Raw genomic sequence first — 14,694 nt, 5'->3', positions numbered from 1 at the left:
AGCTCAAATTTAATATTAACCAATAAGTAAATAGAAACTACAGAGTGCTTAAGAGAACAGCGGCTTAAAATTAATACTTAGGAATAAGTAATTAAACAGAAACGACAAAGTGCTTTTAGCAGCAACTCTAAGTAACGACCGCCTAGCGAAATAGTATTAAAGTAGACACTTACGCGCCGTCGTTCTTTCTCGTCTGAGGACTGAACTCACTTTCCCGCAGTATGGAAAGTAAGCAAACTATTTAAGCAGTATTCTCGCTAGCCACGCCTCCTAGGCTCAGTCAGCCGCAAATGTCTTGATTAAGACGCAAATGTCTATTTATTTGATTAAAAACACAGTAAAAACTGTAATATTGTGAAATATGATGACAATTTAAAATAATTGTTTTCTATTTTAATATGTGACCCTGGACCACAAAACTTAAGTAGTCTTAAGTAGTACTGGTATATTTGTAGCAAAAGCCAAAAATACATTGTACGGGTCAAAATGATCTATTTTATGTTATGCCATTAATCATTAGGATATTAGGATATTAAGTAAAGATTATGTTCCATGGAGATATTTTGATATTTTCCTACTGTAAATGTATAAAAACTTGATCTGAATTTTTGATCAGTAATATGCATTGCTTAATTTGTTTAGGACGTGTTTAGAACAATGATGTATAGCAGAATTTTGTTTTATCTCACTGTGACAGCTGTGACAGTTATCTGCAACAGCAAAGAGGTCAGCAGAGATTTATGTGTCAGGAAAAATGCACAGAGCTGGCAACCTCACCAAGCAGGGTTTTACGACCAGTAAATGTGGGTGTCACTCTCCAGACACATATCTAAGGCTTAAGTCTCAGTGTTGCTTTTCAGTGGGTTATGCAAGGCTGCCAGGATACACCATCTTCACCTCCCCAGCCCGAGGCTCTATTTTAATCCAGCAATGACTCTCACCCTGCTTTGACACGAGCCTCATGAACATAAATGAACATAGAACCTGAACTGGCCAGGCTGTTCATTTAAAAATATGAACAAACCATAATAGAGTAAGATGGGGAAGAAGCTGGAATGCAAAAAAATGTAAATATTGAGAAAATCGCCTTTAAAGTTGTCCAAATGAAGTTCTTAGCAATGCATATTACTAATCAAATACTAAGTTTCGATATGTTTATTGTAGGAAATGTACAAAATATGTTCATGGAACATGATCTTTTCTTAATATCCTAATAGTTTTTGGCATAAAAGAAATTTTTTTTTGCCAATTGCTACAAATATACCTGTGCTACTTAAAGTGCCCCTATTATGCCTTTTCAAATATGATATTTCATGTAGTGTGTCATGTAGCTGTATGTGAACATAAACTATCTGCAAAGTTGTGACGCCGACAGTGCACGACAAATGAAGTTTTTGTCTATCAAAAAAAAAGAGTCGGCTCACATTCGCCTAAACGAGTCGTCAGTAATTCGAATCGTTTTCTGTTACGGCCACACGTCACGAACTACACATTTGCATAATGTCCGCCCACGTTCTATGTCGCGAACAACTTGCCCGCCCACAAACAGTACAATTTTCACGTGGATTACATCATGTCAAGAAGACGCTGTATCCTGCTCTGTGAGAGTAAATTTGTTTTATATGCCCCTCCGAAAGAGTAATCTACAAAGAATGAGTGGTTAACATTAATTTTTTCAACAACACCTCAGCAGTCCAATTCCAATCTTGTGTTGTGTTCGCGTCATTTTACTGATGACTGCTTTTCCAATCTTGGGGAGTAACGTTACAATGCGGAATTCACCAAACGCTTGCTTTTAAAAAATGGATCAATGGCCAGTTTATTTGGACCGGCTTGCTCCTCTGAACTTCTACCTGTAAGTATGATTAATAATTGATGATTGTATTTTCTAGCGATCGTTCAAAATACGTCTTTGTGTACGTTATGGTGTGTAACAACCCCGCTCATGTCTTGGTAACCGGCTAACTTGCGTTTCTGTAGTTCTGTTGTTCAGCTGTGAGTGCAATGTAGTCTAAAAATTGTGATTGATGCAGCTTGACTGTCTGTCTGCCTTATTAGTTTAAGTAATGATAATGATAAACGATGGCTTAACGCAGTGTTATGCATTATACAATGTTGAAGTTCACAACGTAGAGGTGTGCCCGGTTCGCTTACAAAAGCAAATTGCAAGCACTTTTAACAGGTAACATATGACATCCACTGAGAAACGTCCTGCTCCAGTCTTGCTTGCGAAACAGTTTCTTGTCTATGTGCCACTTCAACCGTTTCATCGTCAGACTCCGGCTCGAATTGATAGGGTAAAATCGAGGCTATCTTTTCTATGCATTAACAGGTCTCCGCAGCAGTCATTCAGTTATGGCAATGGGCGTTTCATTTTTGCGCTGTAGCGGTAGACCAATAATAAAGGACTACGCCATTTAGAAACGGGGTAAAATTAAATCTAATTTTGGAGAAAACTAAAGTGTTTTTTGAACTTGCATACATGTAAACCTGTTTTAAGAGACTAATACAACAACATTAAAGGTTGTATCAGCGATTTCTAGCCTAAAACATAAAGTGTCAATTTCAGCTGACCTTTCTTCACGATCCGCTCGCTGATAGAAGATAAAAAAAACAATCGGCACTACCAACCTTTCCACAGATAAACAAACAGTGTTCCAACCAATCAGCGTCAGGGGTTTGGTGTCGTGGACTTTCCTACTGGTGCAGGAATGTGAGGGAGGCGGAGCGAAAGTCCACAACACCAAACCCCTGACGCTGATTGGTTGGAACACTGTTTGTTTATGTGTGGAAAGGTTGGTAGTGCCGATTGTTTTTTTTGGCATATCTCGGACCCTAGGCTGACCAGAGAGACGCGGTTTTTTCACAGACAATTTATGGGGCAGACAGCGAGCGGATCGTGATGAAAGGTCAGCTGAAATTGACACTTTATGTTTCAGGCTAGAAATTGCTGATACAACCTTTAAGTACCTTTAAAATGGCATAATAGGGGCACTTTAAGACTGGTTTTGTGGTCTGGGGTCACGTTTTACTTTGATGACACTTTAAAAATTATATAAACATAAATTCTGTAAAAGGAACTTTTTGCCAAAGATAAATTTGTTGTTTATTTAAATATAATATATATCTCCCTTAATAACACATTGTCTGATGTATCATCATTCTGTTACATGCTTAACTTTTATCTAAAGACGTTAAAATATTAAAGTAAATCACTATTGTTTGAAGCACATTGGAGAGCAATGTAAGTCCCAATGTAAGTTATACGAATGTGGTCATTTTAGAGTACCATGGTACAAATCAAAGTACCAAGCTATTAACATTTTATGCCATCATTGCACCATAATGCCACCACAGTACTTTCTTGGTGGTACTACCAATAATAGTCACTGTGATTTCGCCAAGCAGAACATGCTCCCAGATCAACATTCTTTAGTTGGTCCTGGAACAAGACTCCTGTCAAGAAAACAATGTCCTAACCTCAACTCTAACCATTAACTTGATGGTTCCAAACCCAGCCTTATGCTTTTAATCCTAATCCTAACTCAAACCAGATTGTTTGATAGCAATGTTGTCCCAGAACCAACAAAAGATGCTGATTCAGGAAATGGTGTCAATGTTGTCTTACTTCTAAAAATCATGGTAACCAGCCTCATTGGTTTACAGGAATGTTGTTCCAGGACAAATAAGGATGTTGAACTAGGTACACACACTACTTCAATAAGAGCAAATAAGAGCAATTTTCTAATAACCACACAGTGAAAATCCTGCCATGAAGTTACAGACATACTAAATGTGCAAAACAGTGAACGTGAAGGGAATTGAGAGTAATCATCAACAATACCTGGCCCACAGACCCACTGGGGAGAACATGTCTTGTGCGAATGAGCTCTGATACACGTAGAGACACACCAGGTGTCCCCCTGTGAAGAAGGCCACCATCACACACAATGCGTTAAATCCTAGATGGCTGATGGGAAAGTGGCAAGCCCACCATGTGCACACTCCAATAAACAGAATGAAGTAGAAGGCAGAGAATGCAGAGGGTAAAGTGATTCCTGTAAAGAAAAATAAAAAAAAAGTTACATAAACACTTTGATTCTCTACACAAGTGCCTCTACCTTTGAAAACTTCATATCACCTAATGTTGTGCTCTGAAATGCATCAGAAGGTAATTCAGAAAAAAAATCCTGCAGGGTTCGTACAGATACTTCAATTAGAGATCTTACTTACAGTGTGTCTTCTTTTTTCTTAATTCTACACTTTTACTATAGCAAAACCACGGTTAGTTTTCTTAAGGGGTTTGTATTTGTGTATACTTTCTTTTTCTTTGTTTTGGTTTTATAACTGTACTGCCTTAATGGTTTGGGTGTTCGAAATCCTGATATGAAACAAATTATTCGTGAACCTGCACTGAAGTCCCGAACTGAATCAAATGATTTGGGATCCATGCTCCAAAGTTCTGATCTAAATCAAATGATTCACGATCTGCACTCCAAAGCTCCGAACTAAAGCAAAAGATTCATGAACCCACTCCAAAGTTCCAATCTAAATCAAATGATTCACAATCTGCACTCCAAAGTTCCGACCTAAAGCAGAAGATTTGCAAACCAGCTCCAAAGTTCCAATCTAAATCAAATGATTTGTGATCACCACTCTGAAGTGCCAATCTGAATAATGATTTGCCAATTATTTAACTTAGATCAGAACTTTGCGTATCGTGAATCATTCGATTTAGATCAGGACTTCTAATCGTGTATCGCAAATCATTTGATTTGATTCAATTCAAGAGTCCATTCCGGTCTAAATCAAATTATTCAAGATGCATGATTTAAACTCGATCTGAAGCAAATGATTCAGGATACGCGTTCTGATTGGAGCGCTTCGAAAAAGTGACTCACTTTGCGACGCAATGGTTTAACTGATTCAGAGTTACGAAAAGCTGTTTCACCCATCCCTACGCCCTATTTTTAATTTTTAAGATTAAAAATGAATGGCTCTTTTAATTTGATCTGGTTTTTGCTAGTGAATCGCTTGAAAGGAATGATCGAAGTCATGAGATTGAATCAATCTGAGCGGTTCCAGCTTAAATGACTCACTTCATTCGGTTCATTTGCTCCTCTTTTCGCATCTTCAGCCTTGTTTACATAACACTGTCAGTACTAATACTGGCTTAGCTCGATTATTTCTGAAATTAACTGAAATAAGCAAAAATGAATGACTTTTTTTGAATCGCCTGAATTTTGCGTAAAAAGATATGCGCTTGACAAAATTAAACATTTATTTCATAGATTCATAGTCTTTTAATAATTCAAGGACTTTTCAAGTATCTCTTCAGGAATATTGCTATTTTCAAGGGTTTTTCAGGCCTTAAATTTCAAAAAGTCAAATTCAAGTACATTAAGGCACCTTGTACGAACCCTGAAACTAGTTTTGTTCTCTGATTCTCTTACCAGCTAGTGCTAATAGCGTGACGGCCAGGACGCAGCCCATGTTCCTGAGGAAGCGCTGTGCCGTGGCACGCAGACGGGCAGCTAACTGTGCCGCCCCGCTGCTTGAGTAAGGACTCTCCTCATCTTCCGTCTCACTACAGGATAACATTCCCTCATCTTCTCCTTCTACATCGTCATCATCATCTTCTGTTTCATCCTCCTGAAAAGAAAAGGACAGAGACATGCTCGGTTAAATAAATAGGCCTCATAAGAATTACAATTTTACTCCAAAATCCCATACAGGTATTTTTTATTTCTACTTGTATCCATTAATCTTAGTAGAATGATGAAAGTTTTATTGAAAGGCAAGTGATATTACTAAGCTGGTGTCCCAAACTGTAAAACCAAGATGATGTCAGCCTTTAAAAGCTCTGTAAAAACAAATGTACTGTCTCTGAGAAAATGAGAAATAGATACAATAAGAGACAGAAACTGAGGTATGTGTTTAGAAAGCGACAAACGCGAAGAAAACATCAAAAAGGTGAAGGAAGTTTATTTAGGCATGTGCACTTGTATGCCCATGTGCAAGTGTGTTACTCTTGGCTCCTCAGGGTAATAGCAATCATATCTGGCCAGGCCTGCAGAGCCAGACAGGCATGTTTGCATAATGAGGTGTTTTGGATGAAAACTGAAACATTGTTTAAACAGTGACCTGGTGCAGTCAAAGAGGTTTATAATACCTGGAGAGACAAAGGGAATTTTCGGACTTGAACACAAAAGATGATATTTTGAATAATGTTGATAACCAAACATTTGCCGGGGCGTTTTTCACCCCATACAATGGAAGTCAATGGCTATCAGCAACTGTTTGGTTGCCAATATTATTTACATTATCTACTTTTGTCTTCAACAGAAGGAAGAAATTCATATATTGGAACAACTGATGGGTGAATAAATGACGACAAAAATGTAATTCTTCGGTGAACTTTTCATTTAAATCGCTGTTTTGGAACAAAGCAAATAATCTACAGTGAAGAAGAAAAATAATTATCCCCTGCTGATTTTGTATGTTTGCCCACTGACAAAGAAATTTTTATATTTTAATGGTAGGCTATTTGAACAGTAAGAGACAAAATAACAACAACAACAAAAAATAGGAAAAATGCATTTTAAAAAAGTTATACATTTGCATTTTAATGAGTGAAATAATTATTTGATCCCCTATCAATCAGCAAGATTCTGGTGTCTTTGATACAGGTAACCAGCTGAGATTAGGAGCACTCTCTTAAAGGAAGTGCTCCTAATCTCATTCTGTTACCTGTATAAAAGTTACCTGTTCATAGAAACAATCAATCAGATTCCAAACACTCCACCATGGCCAAGACCAAAGAGCTGGCCAAGGATGTCAGGGACAGGATTGTAGACCTACACAAGGCTGGAATGGGCTACAAGACCATCGCAAAGCAGCTTGGTGAGAAAGTGACAACAGTTGGTGCGATTATTTGCAAATGGAAGAAACACAAAATAACTGCCAATCCCCCTCAGTCTGGGTTTCCATGATCACCTTGTGGAGTTTCAATGATCAAAAGTAAGGAATCAGCCCAGAACTACACAATGTCAACAATCTCATTGACAATAAGTTGTGGATGGGTATTCCAGCATGACAATGTCCCAAAACACACAGCCAAGACAACAAAGGAGTGGCTCAAGAAGAAGCATATTAAGGTCCTGGAGTGGCCTAGCCAGACTCCAGGGCCCGGTTGCATGAAAGTCCTTAAGTAATTGGACTTAACAGTATCCCTGAGGGGGAAAAAATCCCTGAGGCAATGGATTTCTATAGGAGCGTTGCAACAAACATCTTAACTGTCACACTTACCTTAGTGTTTACACTAAGTGTTTCACTGTAGTTTCTGACAACATCCGGCAATGGGTGCCGCGGTTGCTATAGTTACTACATCTCACAATAAACAGAACATAACGAAATAGAAACATAACTTAATAGAAACAGGGAGCTGAAGATTCAAGTTGCCAAACGTAGGTCTCAAAACCTAAATGACTCGTAGAGAATCTGCAAAGAGGAGTGGGAAAAAACCCCTCCTGAGATGTGTGCAAATCTGGTGGCCAACTACAAGAAACGACTGACCTCTGTAATTGCCAACAAGGGTTTTGCCACCAAGTACTAAATCATGTTTTGCAAATGGGTTAAATAATTATTTCACTCATTAAAATGCAAATCAAATTACAACAAATTATAACTTATAATTTATAACTTTTTTGAAATTCATTTTTCTGAATTTTTTTTGTTGTTCTTCTGACTCTCACTGTTAAAATAAACCATTTGTCAGTTGTCAAATGTACAAAAACAGCAGGGGATCAATTTTTTTCCTCACTGTACAAGCCTGAAAATGTTAACTGTTGAGAATGTCAATTGTTACAATGTTGTGTCTTGGTTCACTTGAATCGCTTTCATAAGACAACGTTCCAAAGCTTGACAAAATTGTATGCATGTCACATGCATGTCCTCTCATTTGTCAAAGAACACCTGTTTAGGTTCCAGGATTCCACTCATAGCATCAACTATAAAGATGGATTTACAAGTTAACTTCCATGGACTTACTATGGCTTTATCTGTCCTCACACATGCTTTAACAAACATACATGAGCCTTCATGTCTGTTCCATACATATAAACACACTTGTATATAAATACATATATATAAATGAAGACTAGATCCATCCTTTCACACTGGGGACAACTGAGGGACTCAACTATTACAGAAGGTACAAACTCTTACTGAAGCTCCAAAAGGAAACACAACAAATTAAGAGCTGGGGGGTGAAAACCTTTTAAATTTGAAGATCAGGGTAAATTTCACTTATTTTTCTCTTCTAGGAAACATGTAGCAAAACATGTAGTAATGCCCTTCTGAAGCAAACTTCTTTTGCTTCAGAAGGGCATTACTAAATGAAAAAAAAAAAAAGATATTTACGTAAAATAAGAAAAATGCACACATCTTCACTCTGTTCAAAAGTTTACACCCCTGGCTCTTAATGTATCGTTTTTCCTTCTAGACAATCAGTGAGCGTTTGAACCTTCTGTAATAGTTGCATATGAGTCCCTCAGCTGTGGATCATTCAAGTAACAACACAATACTCTTGGCTATCAGCACTAGACACACAACTATTTGTGTGAATATACGCAGCATGCATCTGTTTTGGAGAAGGGCGATTAAAAGATATTTCCAATTATGAATTAGGATAAAGCTTGGTGCTTTAGGTCAAAATTGCTTTTTCTCACCACAGGGGTACCACTCCAGATTTTGATTTAAATCAGTGAGGCCACCTCACTCAGGCAATCTCAGACCAATCATGCAGATCTAAGATCACAGTGTTCATGTATGCCCAAACTAACTGAACCACATAAACCTGCCAAACCTTGACCACTTTGTTTGCATCATGGGGTAACTTTGGGGAAAACGCACACACACAGACACACAGACACACAGACACACAGACACACAGACACACACACACACACACACACACACACACACACACACACACACACACACACACACACACACACACTTACTCAGTTTCCAAACTGGTGATCTGGTACAATATCAGTTCCTCATTGCATCATTGAAAACTCTGGATTCTTTCACGTATGTAAGATAAGTTTTCAAACATCCACCAGTTCACCTCTGTTAGAATAACTTTCTGAAAAATAAACTTTGAATGTTGCAATAAAGCAAAGGAAGCTACTAATGTGTAAATAACAGTGTGTGTATTCAATCTGTTATTGAACTGAAGGGATAAAATATGGTGCAACTACATCAGAAGACACAAGACTATCACTGTATGCTATGAGGGCATCAAAAGGCAGCCTGTTTACTCAAGGGACGATAACTTAGCTATAAACTTTTAATAAACAGTATAAAAAGTATAGTGCAGTCCAAACAACAACTATATTCTTTTTTCAGCTGGTGAACAATCATAACACTGGCAGCCAATCAGAATCCACCAACTTTAAAGAACTGGATGTTAAAGAATATCAAATTGTTTTCAAATTTTATTCTCTGGCATGAAATACAACAGTAGTACATTTTTATGTGTTTTGAAAAAGGTGTTTGCCAACAAGTGGCTAATAGGGACTATTGAGGGTTGTCAAAGACTCATCTAAGGATTTTTTCTTGCTTTTTACAACCTCATTTTGTTTATAGAACACACTTGTGGACTATTGTAACTCAAAAATATCAAGATTCCAGATTTAAAATGAAGACCAAGAGTTGTGGAAGTTTGACACTGAAGTCATGTGACAGTGGTATAGCTTGTTTATGGCTTAACTGTAGCATTTTACTTGCAGCGATTGTATTTATGAAAACTGTTCATTTGAAGATTATCTTTAACAAAACATTGCAAGAATCATAAACTTTTGTTGATCACAGAGCTTATTTCCCGCAACAATACAAAAGTCAACGGAAAAATCCTTTAGGGAATCCAGAGTGATGCTAATTTCAGGGTTGGCCTACAAAATTAAATTATCCCTTCAGCACTCTATAGTTAGCGTTCTTGGGGCGAACCAGACTTTATAATGCTTGAAACAGTTTTTAATGGAAATAGTCCAACATACATTCATATGTACATTCATTTTAGAATATATGCATTTCCATAGTCTCAACCAGACTGTTCCAATGGATACTGAAGTGGCAAGATTTTTGAGAAAGGTGCATGAAGTCAGCCAATCAGATTTGAGCTTGCCATATTGGTCAGACTTTCCGTGGGTGTTCTGTTTAAGGCTGAGATTTACAAGTCTGGCCTCAAGACCACCCGTATACACTGAGGACCAGACGTTATACCAAACGTCAAAAGTCTCACTGTGCACGACTAACTTTGTTTTCCTTCTTAGTCCATCTGTTCCTTTAGCTAATCTCTTGACCCTAAATATGAAACCTGTTTTAAACACTTTCAAGGGCACAGAACACCAGTTTGAAGGTTGGATTCTTCCAATCTTTTCAAAGCTTTTCCGCTCAGTGTTTTATCAGTGTTCAGCAGTGTCAGGGTCCTCCCTCATTCCACAGCCTCATGTGACTCTATTAACACCCTCTCCAACACTAAACACAGAGCCGCAATAAGGTATCAGCTGCCCTTTGGAAGGATCCATGTAACAAATCTTCGGGCCAATCTAATCCTTAATTAGGCCATACACTCTCAGAAAGAAATGTGCGAAATGTGTGTTAATGTTTTTACTTGTTTCTGAACAAACAGAAAAAAAGAACTGTTTCTGTCTTTTGCTGTAGTGTGTCAGTAGGAAATATCAGTTTACATTTCCAAACATTCATTTTGTAATTATCCAGTGAGATTTTTGTTTGCACAAGACATGACATCAGCCAGTGCTTCACACAGAAATCTGATCTCATCATCATCCAGTCTGTCTGGGATGACATGAAGAAAAAGAACAAACTGAGACAGACTAAATCCAGAAGAACTGTAGCAATGCCTCCAAGATGCTTTTAGATGATGATGAGATCAGATCTCTGTGTGGAGCACTGGCTGTTGTCAGACTCCTTGTGCTAACAAAACTTGGCAAAATGAATGTTTGGAAATGTAAACTGATATTTCCTCTGACACATTACAGCAAAAGACAGAAACAACTGATTTAAAACCATTTTTTTTAGCTGGTCAAAATAGTTTTCCAATAATTTTGGCCACCGCTGTATATCAGGGCCTAAACATGCTACAATGCTAAGGTGCTATTCTAAGGCTGATCAACTAAAAACCAGACCAACTAAACCAAGCAGTCTCATACTATATTCTCAACATATCAAAAAACATTCATTGCCACGAAACTTGCATACTTAGTCAGCGACTAGCTCATCCTCTGGCGTGCGTATTGTAGCAGCCTGGAAAGCTATAAACAAAACGCGGTTTCCTGATGGAAAAATGCCGGAAGTTGTGTGGTGTTTGACGTTATGAAAATGCCTGTTGTATTCTGAGTTGTTTTTTCCTTCTATTTATTTTCCCTTTTTCCTTTCAGAGCTTTCCACTCCATGCACATATCTTTCTTTGTAAGTCTTCATAAGCCACGTAACAATCATAAATAACCGTCCAATTTACACAGCTGAAACAATTACAAACAGTAATAAATGTAATTAAGAGCAAATTAACACCTTAATTTTATTCAACAAACAATTTGTTTTAGTGATTTCACTGACTATTCTACGATTGCATTAAAAGTCACATAAAAGCAACTATATTGAATTTTTGTAATACAGTGTGAAAATTTGTGCATTGACATTGACATGACATTTTCACTGTCTCACAAGATAAAAATAAATATTTTTAATAGTTGTTAAAACAACTTTTATAGATTAAAAAGAAAAGCATAAAATGTTAATGAATACCTCTGGCATAATTGTGCAAGTGTCTATTTTAGCAAATGGCAATCTTTTTTTTCTCAACGATATATTTCTGAAAACGTAGGAACTTGATACATTTGGGCCATGTCCACACTAATACGTTTTCGTTTGAAAACGCATCTTTTTCTCTCCGTTTTGGCCTTCCGTCCACACTGAGACGGCGTTTTTGTCAAGGAAAACGGAGCTTTTTGAAAACGCTCTCCAAAGTGGATAAATTTGAAAACGCCGTTTTCGCCTTGTAGTGTGGACTGTGAAAACGGAGGCTTTTGAAAACGATGACGCATATTGTACCAATAGATATCTATGTTTACAGCAGTAATTGTGCCTGTGCTATTCACTGTCACACTGCTGCTAAAGAGATTTACCTTGTACACTCTTCAAATTACAGTCCTAAAATGATGGCAAAAAATTTACTCACAGTTGCTGTCCTGCAAAACATGACGACAACTGCTTTTCAGATAAAATATGAGTGAGCGCGACATAGACGCGTCAGTGAACGATGAGATATTTCCGTAAATTATCCCGCCAGAAGAATTGCGTGAAAACTTATTACCTCTGTATAATTTTGAAGGCTTTACGAATGCGTAGTAAGGCGAATTTGACATTCCTACGTTTCAGTGTGGACGAGAATCTTTTGGAAAATGCTTGGAAACGCTAGTGTGGACGGAGAGCGTTTTAAAACGAAAACTCCGTTTTCAAATGTATCCGGATTAATGTAGACGTAGCCTTGGTCTCTTAAAACCATGTCCTCTGGTGTGACACTATATCCCGCAAATTCCCAAAAAACTTTACTTAGCTGAAGGACCCCATTCAAGGTCAAGTTAAAGAGAGCCCCCTGTCAAGCCCATGTGCATATGGTCAATTTTGTAATACACTTTTTTACTGCCTATTTGTCTCTTGTTACTAGTAGTGCATTTGTTCTCTTCAGTAAAACAGCGAGTGCAGAAACATGTATTTTCATCTAATCAAATTGGCATCAGACACCAAATGTTGGGCCCACAACAAAGCCCATTCACTTAGTTCCTTACTGCGGGCCAATTCTTTGGAATGTATTGTAATTATGTTGTTCCTACACCGATTTACAAGGCAGGTGGCTAGTTGGCTAAAATGCTACAATACACACAATTTTGGCATGAAGCAGTTGTTACACTGTTGCAGAAGTCTTTTGGAAATCAGAATAGTAATAGTAAGCGTTACTTAAGAACCATTTTGGCAAATTCACTCATTTTAAAACACTGGTTAGAAAGTTATTTAACCCTCTGGTTGTATTCGGATTCTTGTCACACCTTTGATGTTCCTGGTCAAAAATTATTTATAACTGCTTATAAATCTCTCATTATGCTATGTTATCACCTAATATTGGATTCAATCTTTTTGTCAACTTGCTTTTTTTTTCATTTAGGACTGTGTTTCTATTCAAAAGTAGGTACCTCGTTTTTTTGAGTGAAAAAATAAATTTATTAATAATTTTCACAATATTAAACAATATTTGCACTGTTTGCTTATCACCCTAGTGTCCTTTAATGTTTAATCAGGAAGTTTGTTTTAAAGTGCTTTTATTTTGTCCAAAATTGCAAAAAGTCACACTTGTGGTGTTCCTGGTCAAAAATGACCGGACTCCAAACAATTGATTATAAATCTCTCATTATGTTATATTATCATCAAATATTGGATTCAATCTTTTTGTCAACTTGTTTTTTTTTCATTTAGGACTGGGTTTGTGTTTCAATTTGCATCTGATTAATCGTAGGCCTCATTTATCTGAAAGTAGGTACCTCATTTTTTGAGTGAAACAAAAATTCTTAATAATTTTCACAATATGAGATAAAAATTACTTTAATTTGCACCGTTTATCACACTAGTGTGCTTTACTGTTTAATAAGGAAGTTTGCTCTTAAATGCTTTTATTTTGTACAAAATTACCAGAAGTCACACTTGGTGTTTTCCCGGTCAAAAATGACCGGACTCCAAACAATTGCTTATAAATCTCTCATTATGCTTTATTATCACCTAATATTGGATTCGATCTTTTTGTCAACTTGATTTATTTTATTTAGAACTGGTTTTGTGTTTCTATTTGCATCGGAATAATCGTAGGCCTCATTTATCTGAAAGTAGGTACCGAATTTTTGGAGTGAATTTTTTTATTTTTATTTTTTATCTCACAATATGAGATAAAAATGATAATTTGCATTATAATAATTTGTTTATCACACTAGTGTGCTTTAATGTTTAAACAGGAAGTTTGCTCTTAAATGCTTTTATTTTGTAAAAAAAAAAATTGCAAAAAGTCACACTTGTGGTGTTCCCGGTCAAAAATGACCAGACTCCAAACAATTGCTTATAAATCTCTTATTATGCTTTATTATCCCTAAATATTAGATTTAATCTTTTTGTCAGCTTGTTTTCTTTCATTTAGGACTGGGTTTGTGTTTTTATTTGCATCTGATTAATCGTAGGCCTCCTTTATCTGAAAGTAAGTACCTCATTTTTTGAGGGAAATTTTTTTTCTTAATAATTTTCACAATATGAAATAAAAAATTATACAAATTTGCACTGCTTATCACACTAGTGTGCTTTAATGTTTAACCAGGAAGTTTGCTCTTAAATGCTTTTATTTTGTACAAAATTGCAAAAAGTCACACTTGTGGTGTTCCCGGTCAAAAATGACTGGACTCCAAACAATTATATTATCACCAAATATTCTTTCATTCTTTTGCATTTGAGGGTAGAAAGAGTCAGACAGTTAAGTAGAGGTCAGCTTTGAAAATAATATTTATATAAGTATTATATATAGTGTTGAAACCGTATCTACTGTTAGATTCCAGTAGAGCAGACACCCAT

General features: G+C 36.8%; 1 protein-coding gene across 1 annotated transcript in view; it reads right to left on the bottom strand.

Annotated features, from left to right (window-relative positions):
* Positions 1-14,694, bottom strand: part of piezo1 (piezo type mechanosensitive ion channel component 1 (Er blood group)) — a 110,310-nt gene that overhangs the window by 56,589 nt on the left and 39,027 nt on the right. Inside the window, exons 6-7 of the mRNA XM_073836553.1 lie at positions 5,454-5,652; positions 3,845-4,058 (exon numbers count right to left, since the gene is read on the bottom strand). Of these exons, the coding sequence (XP_073692654.1) occupies positions 3,845-4,058; positions 5,454-5,652 (413 nt within the window). The remainder of the gene's footprint in view (positions 1-3,844; positions 4,059-5,453; positions 5,653-14,694) is intronic.

The sequence above is a fragment of the Garra rufa genome, chromosome 3, assembly GCF_049309525.1.
Source record: "Garra rufa chromosome 3, GarRuf1.0, whole genome shotgun sequence".
Classification (NCBI taxonomy): Eukaryota; Metazoa; Chordata; class Actinopteri; order Cypriniformes; family Cyprinidae; genus Garra; species Garra rufa.
The sequence above is the reverse complement of the archived record's forward strand: the minus strand, read 5'-3'. Positions and strand labels throughout refer to the sequence as shown.